Source organism: Ricinus communis, chromosome 4 (assembly GCF_019578655.1).
Source record: "Ricinus communis isolate WT05 ecotype wild-type chromosome 4, ASM1957865v1, whole genome shotgun sequence".
In the NCBI taxonomy this organism is placed as follows: Eukaryota; Viridiplantae; Streptophyta; class Magnoliopsida; order Malpighiales; family Euphorbiaceae; genus Ricinus; species Ricinus communis.
In genome coordinates, this window is record NC_063259.1 from 23977590 (window position 1) to 23995355 (window position 17766).

General features: G+C 31.7%; 3 protein-coding genes across 10 annotated transcripts; all 3 read right to left on the bottom strand.

Annotated features, from left to right (window-relative positions):
* Nucleotides 1-4924: 4924 nt before the first annotated feature.
* Nucleotides 4925-6710, bottom strand: LOC8264618 (peroxidase 11). Its single transcript, XM_015716477.3, has 4 exons — nt 6330-6710; nt 5999-6190; nt 5736-5901; nt 4925-5513 (listed from the first exon to the last, which is right to left on the bottom strand). The coding sequence occupies exons 1-4, from the start codon at nt 6564-6566 to the stop codon at nt 5089-5091; spliced, it is 1020 nt and encodes a 339-aa protein (XP_015571963.2). The 5' UTR covers nt 6567-6710; the 3' UTR covers nt 4925-5088.
* A 1142-nt stretch (nt 6711-7852) lies between these two features.
* LOC8264619 lies at nt 7853-10446 on the bottom strand. 2 transcript variants are annotated; one of them, XM_048373355.1, is made up of 2 exons: nt 10179-10446; nt 7853-8792 (listed from the first exon to the last, which is right to left on the bottom strand). In XM_048373355.1, the coding sequence occupies exon 2, from the start codon at nt 8762-8764 to the stop codon at nt 7955-7957; it is 810 nt and encodes a 269-aa protein (XP_048229312.1). In that variant the 5' UTR covers nt 8765-8792; nt 10179-10446; the 3' UTR covers nt 7853-7954. The 2 variants fall into 2 exon arrangements, with proteins under 2 accessions (XP_048229312.1, XP_002514543.1); XM_002514497.4 differs by having other exon boundaries at nt 7853-8789; nt 10179-10445.
* Nucleotides 10447-12018: 1572 nt separating this feature from the next.
* Nucleotides 12019-17486, bottom strand: LOC8284926 (ceramide synthase 1 LOH3). Of its 7 annotated transcripts, none has more exons than XM_048373369.1 (7): nt 17210-17485; nt 14472-14701; nt 14175-14330; nt 13732-13917; nt 12975-13159; nt 12581-12650; nt 12019-12414 (listed from the first exon to the last, which is right to left on the bottom strand). In XM_048373369.1, the coding sequence occupies exons 1-6, from the start codon at nt 17345-17347 to the stop codon at nt 12619-12621; spliced, it is 927 nt and encodes a 308-aa protein (XP_048229326.1). In that variant the 5' UTR covers nt 17348-17485; the 3' UTR covers nt 12019-12414; nt 12581-12618. The 7 variants fall into 7 exon arrangements, with proteins under 7 accessions (XP_048229326.1, XP_048229325.1, XP_048229324.1 ...); XM_048373368.1 differs by having other exon boundaries at nt 12019-12454; XM_048373367.1 differs by having other exon boundaries at nt 12019-12461.
* Nucleotides 17487-17766: the final 280 nt, after the last annotated feature.

The following is a 17766-nucleotide window of genomic DNA, read 5'->3' on the forward strand; positions in this document are numbered from 1 at the left end:
AGAATAATTTATTATTTTTTTAGGTCATTGGTATATGATGTTATCTATTTAATGGAAGATCTTTCTTTCTAGTAAAAAGAAAAACATTTGCTAATTTTTGTAGAAATTTAAAAAAAAAATAATCTAATACTTCAATAATATCTAAAAACAGTCATCGCATTATTATACTACCATGTATAGCATGAGTAATTTAAAAAAATTAAATAAATTTAGTCTATTATATTATTTATAGATAAATTAAATTAAATATTAATATATAATATTATTTATTAAATGTTATATTTATACTGACTGATTTATTTATTACTATTAATCACTCATAGATAAAAATTAATCTATATAAATATAATAATTAATAAATAATAGTATTGAATTCAAACAATATTTCATTGTGCCCTAATTTATTGATGATTCAAACAATGAGATACATGATAAATGGTTCAATCAAAACAACAATGAGATACATGTGTGATGTCTGTATTAATGATTCAAAAAAAAAGTTTAATTAATGTCACTCATCATGTAATTTGATTTCATTTTTATCCTTTATTCTCATTAATCTCAATCATGATTTTGCTTAGCTAAATTTCTACCTGATTCTTTTATTTATTTATTTTGTTTTACATTTAGAATTTAATTTAATTAATTAATTTATGTGTTTATAATAATTTCTTCAAATATTTATAGAATTTTATTTCAGCAACTTTGTAGTTATCTTGTCAACCAACTGTGTTAGTTATAGTTTTTTTTTGTCTCTATTTTCAATTTCTAATTTAAATTTGTCCAACTTTAAATTCCATCAAAGTTTTTAAAAGTCTTAATTGAATATAGTCTCTTAAATATTATTCCACATAATATTATATATAACGTTATATGTAAAGTAATATATTTTATTTTATTATTATATTAAATTCATACAAGTTTTAAATTTTTTTATCTTACAACATCAACACTATTTTTTTTTCAAGAGAATAATTTTTTTTAGAAAGAAATTATCATATATATTATAATTTGTCTCTAATTAAACTACCAAATTCATATCATACTTGTTATATATTTAATAAATACTTACACCAATAATAATTATGCTTACTAATTGTTTGATAAATACTTAAACCGAAAATTTCGCTTACCAACAGAAAAAATTATCCAAATAATCTTTCTAATAAAATCTATAAGTTTATATACGGTGGAGTTGTTTGCTCAAAACAATTGATTAAATGCTTTATTTAAAATTCATATTTTTATGAGAGTCTTTTTAAAATTAAATAAAAACTCTAATTATTAGTAAATTATTTTTAATTTCTAAAATTTCATCTAATTTCTTATATCTTTTAAGATGAAAAATATAGTAAAGAGAAAGAAAAACGATAATGCACGAGCATTTGAAAAGAAGAAAGATGAATTTTTTAAAAAAATCTATTGAAATTTTGAAAAAAAAAGTAAAAGAAAAATTTTTAAATTTTTTTCATAACAATGCATTAAAAGTCATTAAAAGTATATAAAAATCTATAAAAGTTAATGATTTTTTAAATATTAGCTTATTTTTAAAGATTTCATAAAAATTATAATTAAATACTCTTTAATTTTTATGAATTTTTTAAAGTCTTTAAAAATCTATATTGAATATCTCATAACTTATAGAAAATTTTTTAAAGTTATTATTGAATACATTTTAGCTTTTAAATTCCATCAAAATCTTTAAGAATTTTAATTAAATACACCCTCCTAAAAAATGAGTCATGATTTCTTCTGTAAAATACTAAAATAAATGGGTATCTAACCCAGTAATAAGACTTTCATTTTTTTTCTCTTAATTTTCATACGAATCTTTCACAAATGGATTCCAACACTCCAATGAAATCAACATCACCAAGATTTAACATCAAATATAAAAGTTAGTAATAAAAATAAATAGCCTTTGGCAATTGTGCTTTCCTTTTCTTTTGCCCTGTTTTGGGTTTTCTAATATTGATTCAAAGACACAATATTGGTTTGGTCAATCTTTATAAGAGAAAAAAGAAAGTTATATATATTGTAATTGTTAGAGAGAGTTTTAACCACTAATTGACTATTAGTTTTTCTTAATCACCCACCCTATTGTTGTTTTCTACTTAAAGATAGGTTAAAGAGCAACTTTCTTCCACACCTCATAAAGGTTCAATTTCATTTCTAATTAGAGGGCAAGTCCACAAGTACAAGGAAACTTCCCCCTTGGCCACCTATTTTTAGGGCAGTACAATTGCCCCTTATTTGGGCACATCATAAACGGCAATTTGAGTTATGAAATGTATCATGATTCATTGCAAGTTGTTGGTGGAACCCATCAATTAAAGGTATATATGATAACCCTATCAAATGGGTCAATTTTTTATATGTCCCATTAATTGTAAGGACTTATTTTTTTCTAAAAATATATTTTTATATTGATTAACTACTCAATTGCATTCAAATGTATGAAAAATGGCCCCAATTCCACATGCTATTTTCTTTTTATTCTTTTTCTTTAAATGAAAAAAATAATCCCTAACAAAAAAACTAAAAAAAAAATATATAGATAAAATAATAAGAGTCTCTTTTAACTTGATAAAATAATAAGAGTCTCTTATAACTTAACAAAAATTTCGAGTTCGAACATTGTATATCTATATGACTTCATGCTAAATTTTCCAATGAAAAGGGACAACTTATAAAGAAGAAATAAAAAAGAGAAAAGGCATAACCAAAAAGGAAGATTATTAGGTTGTTCGTTTTTGTTAAATGCTCATGTTCAAGGGCCAATTTTCGACATCCACAATATCATTCCACAAAAAGAATATGACTTGTGCAAGAGAATTGACTTGTTACATTCCTTGTCCGTGTGGAATGGTGGTTCTGTTTCCTTTAGTGTTTATGGCCAGTCTTTGATTTACTTTAATTTAGTACCACTCCTTGTGGTGGAGAACTTAGTTGGCATTTTCTCCACAAATGAACTTATCCCATATTAGAAAGTAATTTTGGTGAAAAAATAAAATAGAAAGAATGGAAATTAGGAGGATGATTCTTCTTTTTCTCTTGGGATAGGGTGGAAAATATGAGAAAAAAAATGTATAAAATGTTATTTTATTATGTTAAAAATTGTAAGTTTAATTACTTCCCACCCATTTTCTTTTTAAGAATTTTTGGTGAGTTTCATATACTTTTTTCCACCCTCTACCTAGCAATGGAAAATTTAGAATAAAGTTTCCTCCATTTATTTTCTTCTAGTTTCCACTCTCCCAAACAAAGGGTTAGTGTTAAATTAGTCATGAGTGTTCAGATTTTAATTTAATTTTAATTTCCTTCTTGAATTGGGTATGGAAGAAACTACTGTCCCACATTCAAAAATAGTTCTTAAAACTTATTGAAGCTACTGTCTCAAACCTTCTTCTCTTTTTCTCTAATGTTATTGTTTTTAAGTAATTTCTGTTGCCATATCTTCTTTGGGAATGAACTTATTGTTTCTTTTGGAAGACATAAATAATAAATGTAATTTAGATAGAAAAATCTTTAACACAAAAGGTTATAATCTGGATTCAATGGCTAAAAAGAACACATGTTCCTGGTCTTCTCACCCAAAACTTCAACACTCACTAATAATTTGAGAAGTAAAATCAGTGGACAATTTAAAAGAAAAAACCTTGGATCCCAAGTACCAATTCCACAAGTTATCATAGTAAGTTGATAATTGGACAGGACTTCATGGATTCAAGAAGAATCTTTGTCAGTCACCACAGGAAGTCATAAAAGTTTGCCACTTTTAAATGCCCTTTTCCTTTTTTTCTTTGACTGATTCAAAATTTATTTTTGGGCACTCATCCACTCAATTGATGAAGCCAAAATTGGTCAATCTAATAATGAAGAAGCATCATCCAAAAGGAACTTCTTTTAAAAAAAAAGCTGAAAATGCATAAAGACCCTTTCAACTAATTTCCTCCTCACAAAATAAATCTATTTAGTTATGCATGTATTCAATGAAATATCTAAATAATTAAAATAACTATCTATTTCTTTTTTTAATTTTTTTTTCTAATCAAGATAACAATTACCAACGATGTTCATCACTTTATTGATGGAAAATTCCGCCGATAAACTGTAAACTTCCTATAGTGGCAGTTGCATGTGAAACCTAGTCATCCTGAAATAATAAATCTTAAGGTCAAAGTCATTATACAATTTAGTTAGTTGCTGCAATTGTTCACTTTCTTATACTTTTTCTTAGGGTGTCCCTTTTTTCTTTATTAAATAATACCTCTCGATTTTTGAGCTAATATATTGGTTATTCTGTATCACTTTTATTATATTAAATTTTTATATGTTCTTACAAAATTAAATACTACTCCCCTTTCATCCAAAGTCAAGTGGTTAAAAGATCGAATTAATAAAAAAATTATTATATTATTTATATCTAAATTTAGCACCGGTCCAATCTCATTAAATTTAGTCATATTCATAAAAATAGTTCATTTGATGTTGATATAAATTTTGAAATTTATGAATTTTGACCCATATTTAGATTTATGATTCTTCGGCTCACTGGCTATGAGTTTATCTAAATCTGTTTATATTCAAATTTAGCAATAGTTTAATCTCATTATAGTTAATTTGATGTTGATATAAATCTTGAAGTCCATAAAGTTTGGTCCATATCTAGATTTATGATCCATGTGTAAATCTTGAGTTCACTAGCCATGAGTTGGTTTGATAATTCTTAAATATTATTGATATGTAATAACGAGGAAGTAAGAAAATAAAATGTAATTACAAAATCTTCTGGAAGTTTGAAGCATATTATTAAGAAGTGGAGAAAAATGAATATAAATATTAGCCAAGAACAAAAAAGGTACGAAAGTGAAGCATATCCAAAAAAGAAAAAAATGCACTTATAATATATGTGAACAAGGGATTAAACATAATCTTTTATCTATTAAAAATGAATCAAAGAGAAATAGAATTCCAGTATCCAGTAGCTGTTATACATATTAAACTGTGTTTTAGTTTCACTACTTGACATGACAAACAAATTTCAATTAATTAACTGTAGACACACATGCCAGTCATTCTGGCAGCTCATGTGTTAACAAATCTGCAATTTTTCCTGACTTCACCATTGACAAAGCTGTCCGGATTTGTGATGTTTCCCAATTTCACCATTGAATCTGAGAATTGCTGGAAGAAACCAATAGGATCATGAGCATACTTCAAAACGAGCTGCTTTGTTTGAATTCCAAGCATGCTTGAGTATAGTTCTTGGTCAGAATTCAACAATCCTTCTCCTTTCAGGAGAATCTGATAGTAAGAGTTGTCGAAAAGGTTAGGCGTGACATTGTCCATTGCTGATATGTTATTGTCTCCTCCATCAGCAGCTGGACATGTAGATCTCAGGCTGTTCAGGTATGTCTTAGACATTGGACTTCCACCTGAAGTTGTTTCGAAGTCTCCATAAATCCTTGATCGGAAATTCGCACACCTTGCCATGCCTATGGTGTGTGCACCTGTAGATTATCCAATATATAAACACTCAGTTTTAAATATTTTACACTTATATTTTATTAGACATTAGGCCTCAGGATTTGAACTCCTGATTTCTTGCATTACCAGAAAAGCACTCGATATTGATCTCAGGGTTAACAGATTTTGACAAATTTTATTATATGTTTGTTGATGTTAAAGTAGCAATTCTTGATAGGGTCACTGTCCTCGTAAGAGATTATTACCTGAAAGAGCTACCATATCCGTAACAGAGAGGCCCTGATAAAGAAACTTGGAAATGATGGATAGCAGACCTTCATCTGGAGTTGGGATATTTGCTGATGCAAGTTCAAGACTTGCAGTCTTAGAATCTTTCCTTCCAACAGGAACATCCCAGTAAGGTCCACCAACCTGTCAAAACAGAAAACAAGTCTCAAAGTTCTTCGAATAAGCAAAAGTTTGAACCTTTTATACAATACAAGCAAATACAAGTTTCGTAGTACGATACCAGAATTACTGCATCTCTTGCAGCTACGGTGAGGATATCTGCACAAGAGACTATTCCAGGACACTCAGATTCCACTTTGTTCTTGACCTTATCAATGATTCTAAAACCTACTAGAGAATTCACATTCGGTGAAGCTTTCTTCTCCCCTTGCAAGGTGATTGTGTCGTCTAGCAAAACCGATCCATCACATCCCTGCACCCATTAGACCATATATTACAATTTGACATTGACATTGACAATCATCCTTTCGGATTCTATATTGCAAAAACCAGTCCGAAACTATTATTTAGCTGTTACGGGGTTTCTATCGTAGAAAACAAGTCAATTCTACCTGAACAAAGCAGTCGTGAAAATGTAATCGAACTACAAGAGCTGCATTACGAGGATCTGAGAGCACTTCACATTCCATTTCTTTCCTGATAATATCGAAGACACTAGGGCAAGTAGAAGCATAGTAGTCCAATGTTAAAGGAGGGTCAATTGCATACAAGGTGGTGCTGAAGATGAAGATTGAAACCAAAGCAACGAGCTGACATGTGAGGAACTTAGAGTGAAGGGAAGGTGCCATTGTTTGTTTCTTGCTGTTCTTGTATGATAGAAGAGGGTGGGAGAGATGGGGTTGAAATGTAAGATATATAAGAGAAAAAGAATGCAAGAAAGAGTATAGGACTTTGCTTTTTTTTCCATGGCCGTTTGAGTATTTTGCATAGTCAATAGCGGATGCAACTAATGTTGGCCTGGTTGGTGGGTACTCCTAAACCAAAATCACCAAGAGAAAAAAAGATTTATAAGCATATCTTTTAAGCATCCATAAGATAGTATATTGTTTAATGATTTTGGGTAACTCACCAAACATAAAACTAATAACAGCTAATGCCTGCTATATTTTACTCCACTATCAAGCTTTCAGATTCATCTCCTTCCAAGACCAAGTTGAGGCATTGTTCATAATTTTCTCTCCTAGAAAAGGTATTCTTAGTCTATTTTTAAAATTTTAAAACTTGTGGCCATCTACTACTCAACCTTTTAGACTGTTATTTGGCGTGGACTTGCACAGGTTGGATGGTCTGATTTGAACAGATTAGGTTAAACAAAGGTGGTTTTGTGACATCAATAATTGATTTCAGGTTATAATATTTTGTGGCCTGTGGTTTTTAATTTCCATGCCATCAAGGTCAATGCACACATGTCCTTTTAAATCATTCTTCAAGAACAAGAATATGTATTCCCTGCGTTGCTTGTATGCTTGCTTTCTTTTACAAGATTGGAAATCTAAAATGAAGGAAAATGAACCCAGTCATGACAGTGAAGTGCAAGGTTAGAACACTAATCGGCTACGTAATTCCATATTCAGGTTGAACTTCCTTCTAGTATGATGGACAAAGTATTGGACTAGATGGCTGGGCTCAGAATGGCCTACTTCAATAATACGGGGCTGGAGCTGGCCACCAGACTGTAGATACCAGTCAGCTTTGCTTTTTCTGCAGCAACCTCACCAACTCACCAGGCAAAACTTCATTACTGAAATTACTGTATTTTCGGCTATGAAATCTCGGAACATCACCCTGATTTGGCTTGCAGATCAGAAGTAATTTGAGAGGTGATACAAGGCATCTAATACTATCAAATGATGTACGTATATACATGTTAAGGACTAATTTGAAATGAGAGATCATAATACAGCGAGAACTCTGGCTCGACTATAGCATGCAATGGTAGTTCACTGTACTAAAAGTTCATTTCAAATGGCAGGTCAAGTAGAAAAAGAAGTATTTCCATCAGAAACATGACAAATACTAATCCTGCCAAACATTTTTTGTAACATTGCCATGATTAAATTAAAGCAAGCGATCATGACAAATGAAAAACAGATACTATCCTTCATCTCAGAGTATATTTCAAAACTTTGTAAGAGTAACAAAACGTTAGTCACATAAGCATTTCTAACCTAGTAAATCAGGTGTACAGTTCAGAATCACAAGGATGATCCTTAATCCGGCTGAACCTTAGAGATTTATCTTCAGCCTCCCCGCTAGACATGTCAAAGTCATGCAACACATTCTTTTGCAGTATGGATTTGACTAGGGCTATGACAGAACCACCATATTCAGGCCAGGAAACACATAAAGTTCCTCTAATGTTTCTCATCTGGCATTGGGCTAAGAGTGCAGCTGACAAGCCATCCACCATACTCCCTGATGGGAAATATTCTAAACCTTTCAGGAATGATGAACCTCCACAACCATCAACTTGTCCTTTCCTCTCTGCCAATGTCTCTAGCTTGAAAGCATGTGTCTCATCTGGAGAGAGCTTACCCCGGAAATTCTGGCTTTGAATTGAATCCAAGATTAGAACCCTTTCGGGGATGATTTGTCCACCAATAAGCAACTTTGCAACCGCATTAGATCTCTCAGCACTGACAGAGCACTGAACGGATGCCAGAAGAGTCGACTTATCAGCATCATTTAGGGCATATATGTTGCAGGACTTGTCTCGAAGTGATGGTTCGATAGTGTTGCCTGAGAAAGGGATCTCAGGTAGAAAGACACTGCCAATTAGGGTCTTTGAAGATACATGATTGAAAACATAAAGAGATGGGGTAGATAAGGCAATGATAAGGAGAGATGGGCAAAGAGGTTGATCAGGTTTAGGATTAGAAAACAGAAGGAAAGGAGATGGAAGCGGTGGCAATGGAGATGCGAAATTGTTGAGATCTTCCTGAAAGAACCTTGAAGGTGGTGGAATCTCGGTTAGTACATCTTCCATGTTCCTTCAATGCAAGTTGTAAAACCTGCTAATGTAGAAGATATGATCAGTATCATTCACTGGTTACTCAGGCTTGTAGCATTAACAGTAGATCATTGGCTATTGTAAGTTAATATTTTATTCTCTCAAATTAAAATCATTAAAGAACAAACATAAGTCATGAATGTTCACTACTCTTATGGGACATAGGACATAACATGACTTCAATAAATAAACCAAATATAAATATGCAAAAATTTCACTTGAAAATAGATCTTACATGCCAATGAATATAATTAATGCAAGTTGATAATCTTCAGTATATATGTCTAATATGACAACAGGTAGAATTTTGAATCCCTAACAATTTGCAAGGCTAACATTTTCTAATTTGTGCCAAAGAAAGTATGGAGATATATAAACACCAGGGCTCTAATTTTATCTTTTACCCCCCAATTGAAGAATAGAGTGAAAAATAGAAGAAATGATGACTGATGTTGAACTTCCTAAGTTTATATTTCTTAGTACAATTAAGGTCTTTGAAATTTTTTCTTTAATTATCCCATTTCCTTGCAAGTCTTGCTACAAATCCTTCCACTTTTATATCTCTTACAGCATGTTTGGTTACTCTTAGAATTGGAATGGGAATGAAAATGGATGTGTAGATCCCAAAAATTCCTACTCCAAGTTTATTTTCAGGAAAACTAAATAAACTTAGTGACAACCCTAAGAATTAGACATAACTTAGATGTCATTACAACTTTCAACATAAATCAAGTCATTCAAATATAAACATTCCTCAAACAAAACAAAATTCCTCTTCCAAGAATCACAGTCCGTTCCTAATTCCAGTGGCAACCAAACATTGCCCTATAGTTTCCTTGCTCTTACTTTTCCAATCTTTCCTACTAAACAAGGTGCCGAGAAGAAGTAAAGTTTAAATTTTACTCTCCATGAAACATGAATTGTCCGTAGAAATTGATTATAAAAAGCCAGCCTAACAAATAAACTTTGTTTTACAAGGTACATGATAACCAATTGTCTTGGCTCCTTTTACATCCAGAATGATTTCAAAATAAACACTTAAATATAGTATTTAGCCTCTTTCTTTGAGAGAAGAAGTATTAGTTTAAGATCAAATGCTAACCAACACGAGAATGCAAAATAAAAATAATAATGATTATGACCCAAAAGAATTAGCACCCAAGATAACAAGCAAAACCCACTAAAGATTGCAAATTAGATCTATGAATTCACAGAAATAACCCTAACCCACAAATCATTGATTCCAAAAGAAGCTCAGTTTTTTCCTTTTCTTTTTCTTAGAAAAAGTGTTAAAAGCGCTATTTTTTCCTGAGAAACAAACAGAAAAAATGGTGCATAGAATCTTCACAAAAGGAAAGAAATAAGAAAAGCTAAAGAAGAGAAATAAAACCTGAGAATCGAAAACGATGTTGTTTGTTGCGGAGATGCGAAGTAGAAAGGTGATGTCTTTTGGTTCTGAAATTTATTTCTTATTGCTCAAGCTTAAGCTAAAACGGAATGACTCCACCCAATTCAAAGAAGATGCCTGGAAGAAGTGAGAAATTACCTGCAACTAGTTATTATTATCATTATTATGCCTTCAGCTGCTCAGCCTGTTCTACCTTTCCTTTTGGGAAAAAAAGTAAACATGCAACTTCACAGTGTTTGCATTTACTATTGAATAATATAGTCTTTTGCCCTTTCTCTTTTATTAAAATAAATTTATTTAATCTTTTTATAAAAGGAAAAGAATACCACAATATTTAAAGAGAAAAATACAGAATCCAAGACTTCAACTTTAGGTATGAAGTGTCCAAGCCTCCAAGTTCAAGTCTAATAGTTAATGATGACCTATTGATATTGGAATTATTATGCTGAAATTATTTCTTCTTCTTAGATCCCATTTTCTCCTAGTTCACCACTCTTTTAAATATGAAATAATTCATTACTGCTTTTTGTTTTGAAAAAGAAAGTATTGATTGATAGTACAAACATACAAAATTCTATAATCGATTAAATTTTAACTACTAATAAGATTGAGTATTTATTCTGTTTGGATTAAATCGACAACTGTATAATTGATTTAGAGATCTCTAGGCTATTTACAAACAAAACAGTACTTAAAAAATCACTTTAATACTTAAGTTGGTTTTTGGAAGGCATAATTATATTTTTTTTATCTAAATTTGTCAAAAGATGATAATTGAGTAGTTGAAATTTTAAAACTAACAATTAAATATGGTAATTTATAAAAAACTAACAAAATAGTATTTTTATCAAATCACATTATAAATATCAATGTGAATTTTTTTATGTTAAATAAAATAAAAAATAAAAGACACGTGATAAAGATATGTTGTAAAAATAAAAATAAAATGATAAATTTGTCCATCAATATATAAATATATTTTTACCAAATCATTAGAATTTTATAGCTCAATAAATATTAAAATTCATGAATTGAGGATTAAGAATTAAGACTATTAAATTAATAATTAATAGATATTAGAAAAAGAGAGTTGTATAAGATAAAATTTATCCTAAGGTTATATCAAAAATTAATCAATTTAGTTTTTCACGTGTTTAACAATTTTTGCTCTCTCTTTTATATTTGTAAAAATCTAAAGGAAACTTGAAAGTTACTTGCTAAAAACACCACTTTATTATTTTTTTACAGATTACCAAACTCAATTGTTAATTTTAAAAATTTAACTATTCGATTGTCATTTATTGACAAGTTCAGACACTAAAAATGTAATTATCCTATTTTTTGAAATAAGGATTTAGATCGGATATATAAAGACTTTAAACTGCATTACCTCAAATGAAAATTAATATTTATAGTACTGATTTGCAGGTGAAACCGGTACCAGCAGAGATGAAGCCAGTAATAGAGAGTGGTTCCAGTTTATCACAGAGTAGACTTATGATATGAGATGGCGATCTCAACATGATCACGGATTATGACAAACGGTGCTGTTTGAGTTTTCTATCTTTGATGAGTTCAAGTTTTGAATCAATGGAGAGTTAACTGTGCCTAGCTGATCCCTGATTTGCTTTATGTATATCAAATATCATTTACAAAATTAAATTTAAATTAAATTACATAAAAATTAAACCATTTATTTTATTAAAATCTTTTAACTATGGCATTCATAATACTTTTTTATGGCTTGACAAATATAAGCATAGGTTTCCATAACCTGATAACTTGGTCCGGTGGTAAAACGAGATTACTTTAAGAAAGAGTATCAGGAAACAAAAATCCTCATTAATCAAATTGAAAAGAATAACGTGGAAATTCGACCTACAAATAGGTAAAATCACCTTAAAATAAGAACTAAAAATTCCTCTAGGTAGGGAACAAGGATAAATCAAAATGCAATGGTGAGCCCTCAAAATTGGCTGGGTGCTCCAAGTTTTTACAGTCTTCAAAATCAATGTAAAACTTTCTTACAACAGATCATCCACGAGGAGACAACAAGCTCAAAGGTAAGAAGGCGGCAAATAAATAATCAAGCTACTCACACACTGCTACCTTCCATTTCCATTTCAGCATCTGACCTCTATGTCCATCCACAAGCCCTTAAATTCGATACCAGTCCTTCCAGTTTGGTTAATGAAGCACATCAGACATTTTAAAACCACTGCGAAGAAATGGCCCAGACAAATCTTTTGAAGGAGAAACTGTCGACTAATAAATTTTTTTAAGTTTCAATTGTCTGACATTAGGATAATGTAATTATTTTCAGAGACAAATGCATGCACAAAAAGAACCAAACAGTATGGCTTCCTCCTTGAAAAAAATATCACCTTTATGTGAGTTGTTGAGGCTGTAATTACTATGTTCGTCAATCTTCATGTTCATCTTCGCCTTCAGAATCTGCATACAGAGATAGGGCGAAAAACATATTAAGGACCAACCTACCAAGAAAAGTTGTTTAATGGAGAAGGGGATTGAAAATATAAATGAAAATCCTTCAAATAGCCCACTAAAATGATCGACAATCATCTCATATATCACATTTATCAGCCTAACTGCCACTGGAATCAATAGCATCTTCTCATGCTGGAGCTAGAGATCAATCTCCTCCCAGAATAACAACTAATATTGTTTCTTTCTTCATTTATATATTCATGTTTCTAACATGTGTGTACATGCATCACATTTCGATACCAAGTAATCATTTCGTTTTTCCTCACTTACCAGACCGAACATCCTCACTAAGCTGACCTCTTGCTTGGATTTGCTTAACAAGCATCCGATAAATCAGGACCCACCAGTAAATATGGAGAACAAGCAAGCAATATAGAAGAGAATTGAACACATAATAATAGATTGGACCATCCAGCGGATGCTTGTCCTTGTCCAAGGTCTGGACAACTTCATAACTGCAACCGAGAGAAATGAATCAATAAACAATTTGATAAGTTCCAAAATACCTGATAAAAGAAAAAAATTAACAAACCAGCAAACAAAACAGACAAATAAATCTTATACTGAAAGGAGAAACAGATTTCCATAGAGATCCTTACTCTAAACTGACAAATCTTAGTATAAAGTCTAAATTCAATCTTCATCCTCCAGATCAAATGTGGAATCAGAGAAGCAAAATTGCAAACCTTTAATCATAAGCAAATTTGCACATGCATTGGCTGTTCCAGAGGGGAGCAGAGGTGGTTTGGGAGATGAGATCCTTATAGTATGGATCAAAAAGGGCGGCCACTCCTATGCGTATATTAAAAGCAATTTATAGGACATCAGGCTTCACCAACTAACATCCACCAATTTCCCTAGTCAGAATATTGATTATTACAGTTGCTTTTTTATTTAAACACTTAAATATTTATTTAAAAATTGTCTAAGATATGCTGATAACTAGTTATATTCCATAGAAAACAGATGGAACATGCAATTAGGAATATCAATAATTGATGTAGCATATGCATCAACATTTACAGACCTTGTACTCCAAAGGACCCAGAATGGATAGTATATGAGGCGCAGTATGATCCAAGATAAAACAAATAGAATAAATGCAAAACTAGCCATTGCTTCAGCACCACTGTATTTGGACATCTTGCCTATCTCCAAAAATATATCACTAGCATCATGAAGAGCTAAGACAATTGAACCGACACGACCAAATCTGCAGAAAAGAGACAAATTGAAAGAAAAAATTGAAAAGTTGAAACATATATATGAACCTAATACAACTCGTTAAAAATGTGCTATTGCTGTTAACGAGCGCTATAAACCATTTACAAAAGCAACATATATTAAATGGTTAATATAGTTATGACTTATGACTTCACTTCTTAACTACAGGTAAAACCAACAGAACTGCAGAGAATTGTATTAAAAGTTCATTACCAATTGTACAAACATAACTTTACCATAACACACCTGAATATGTACGAGAGCACAATGAGAATGACAGTCGCAATATGATGACTCATAGACACCCCAAAGTCTGAACGCCTTGTTTCCCAAAATATCAGAGCAAATATGGAGTATGTGTAAAATCCAGCAGCATACATATACACTGCTTTCAATTTTAACCTAAAATTCAAGTAGTCACTCAGTTGAGTTCATACATCTGACAATTTCATACATCACAAACAATAAACGAATACAGGGACAATCAAGCCAAAGCTGTATCAAAGTAAAACACTTCAATAAATATGTAACTGAAGATCTTACTTCATTTTTTGGTCTGGCCAGACTTGGTCTCCTGGCCCTACCCAAAAGTACTTCGTGTTAGTAAACCAAGGCTCATTATAAGTAACACTCAGGGCCAGAACCTCTCCCGAAAGGAAATACATGCATTTCCAAGCAGACTCCTTGAATTTTTGTATCTTTTTCTTTCTTTCATCTGACTCAACATCCAGATTTTGATGCCCTCTTCCAAAAATCAATCGGCTTGCCACTTTCTGCAACATGCACAATCACTTCAGACTGACCTAACAAAATACTTAGGTGAAATACAAGAAGAAAGAGAAAATGAAACCTGACAAGGTAGAAAAGAAAAAGTATAATGATAGAAACATTAAAATAACAATAAACAGAAAGTTCAATATGGAAAATCAACCCCTTTCACAATTCTTAGTTTATGTAATTATTATGGTACAGGATTTACTATAAACTAAACTGTAAGGAAACACAACAACGGCTCAACTCAATTTAATCATGTTTGCCAATTGAGGTTTAACAATGAAGTTAGAAGCCCTATCTTTGATAGGGCTTCTAACTTCATTGTTAAACCTCAATTGGCAAACATGATTAACGCATATGCAAATTCAACTCTCAACCAAACTTATATATACCAATGTGTTTATAGTTACTCCCCTACGAATTGGAATGATTTTAGTTTCCCATATTGATAGGGCTTCTAACTTCATTGTTAAACCTCAATTGGCAAACATGATTAACGCATATGCAAATTCAACTCTCAACCAAACTTATATATACCAATGTGTTTATAGTTACTCCCCTACGAATTGGAATGATTTTAGTTTCCCATATTACAGGTATAATCAACCACATGAACAATGTGTTGCAGAGATTCACTAAACTACTATAACTAGAAGAACAAGCTTGTGATTCTTTTTGTAATCAAATAAAAAAGACAAGAGGTAAGGGAGGTATCATTGGCAAGGGAGCATACTAGAAAAGCTGAAACCTCACCAGAAATAACAAGAATGACATTGCCTCTCATTTTAGCTCTATTATCTTAATTCTTGCATGAGGAGTCTGAGTGCAGATCACTTATTTCCTTCTAAGGCTAACATCTTCACATAGTGAGTAGTTGGAAACGAGTTTTTCCTTGAGTTTATCTTGTGCTGTTTCCTGTTGGATGTATATATCTAAATGAGCATCTTTTCACTCCGGCTCTACCCATCCATCTTCTAATTGATTTCCTCAGGTTCGCTCTTAAACTATAAAATCTAACATACTTCATGGAGGAGGAGAGGACAAAATTTACAACTCAGAACCCAACAGCAAGTTCCAGAGCAATGGGTGCACTAGCCAAAAGCCTGATCTCACTCTGGTATAGACCCTCAAAAAACCATCAACCAAAGGAAAGGACTCTTTTCCAAAGAACTCTTCTCTGAAATATCACATTCCAATTTTTTTCTAGGACTTATAGATCTGAGTTGCAAGGACAGTTTACAGGTCAAGCTCAACCGAAATAACTAGGATCAAGCCTAATCAACAATGATTTTATGCTAGGATCTATTCACTTGGATCCCACTAACATCCAACAATTTCACTGACACAGCAACTTTATCTTTTTCTTCATGCTCTTTCCCTGTACTATTATGTCACTAAAGAACATGTTAGTAAAGGGTAATTAAATTGTAAAGATCTGGACATAAACATATGCAAGGAGTTGGTCCAAAAAGAAAATTTATGGGCACAGAGTACTCCAGCTACGTTAAATAACCTTACTCTCCAGTTGGTCTATATCATTCCTAGACCCAAATCTCATGATCAATTTTGGAAAACCACCTAAATACCATTCCACCAACAGTTTGTAATTCTTTCATACTTCTACTTCAATGAAATTTCTGTCTAAAATATGTTGGAAAGAGAATACAAATGGAGCAACAATAGGGGCATAATCAAGAAGAGCTAAATTTTCGATTTCACCCAAAAGAATTTTGGAATTAGAAAATATCTCAACTGCAATGTCCTTTTCTTATAAGGCTTCTTAATGGTGGCTTAATGGAACACATAAACCATGAGTAGAATAGCTTAACAGAACCTAGCTTTTACTGAAATGAAACCAAAAGTAATAATAGCAGGAGTTGTAGATACTATATATTCAAAGGTTTATGATCCTCAAGGATAAATGCTGGTCATCCAAGTGCTTTCAAGTGTTAGGCAATCAACCCAGACCTATAAGGTAGGCATCAAGCTATGCTATCCAGCCCAGCTGATGGAGATTGTCAAATTATTGTACTTAGCACCAAATTTTTTGAAGCATTATACTGTTATGACCATTACTAATGTAATTGTTTCATTTAATCATGCTAATTTGAACAGGAAAAAGTGATGCAGGATAGGCAAGTTAACATCCATTTCCAAAGATTCAAGGATAAAGACTAGTATCAAATGAATCAATAAGTAAAAGGAGAAGCAACAGTAATAGTATATTAAAATCTCAAATTAATGCAAAACAACACAACATAATAGCAATGACCCAAACTCACTAAAACAAACACCGCCAATTAAATAAAGTTCAAATCCAAACTAGGCCAATCAAAGCATCCAAAAAAAGAATGAAAATGAAGCAACTACTCATAACCAAATTAAGCTGAAAACATAATATCAAATGCAAGACTGCAGAGAAGCCATAAATGAACCAAAAAGGAGACGACTTCGTAATCTATAAACAAATACACATAAAAGAATATGTAAAGAATAAAAGTAAGAACCTGAAATACAAATCTGTCAAGGAAGAATCTAACAGTAGGAAAGAAGAGAGCAAATAATGGAAGAACAATGTAGTCTTCATAAGCAGGATACGATTCATACTCCCATTCAATTGATTTTACGTAATCAAGGACACCCATTTGAAGAAGGTTTTTTTTTATCTTTTTGGCTGATCCAAAGTTTTTCTCTAGAAACAAACACGTTAAGAGCTTCTTTGTAAATCACATAGGGAGAGAGAGGGAGAAGCTTTCCTATTCAACTCTGTTTCTAAAAGTTAAGAGTTCTGTTTAGTGTTAAAATATTAATATTTCTGTCGTTGAGGTGATTTGGGATTCTTGCAATTTGGCCCTTTCTTTTCTATCTATTGTTAAAAGGTTTCCACATTTTTATTTTGTAGGGCAAAATTACCCTCTAGATGGTTGACCACATTGGTGAAAGAAAAGAAAAAGAAAAAGAGTTATTTTCTTTTTAAGAAAGTCTTGAAGGCGCACGTGATCCGGACTGTGTGGAGAGAGTGGTGATTTAGAAAATGGCAAGTGGCAATGGGCTTAAATGTAGC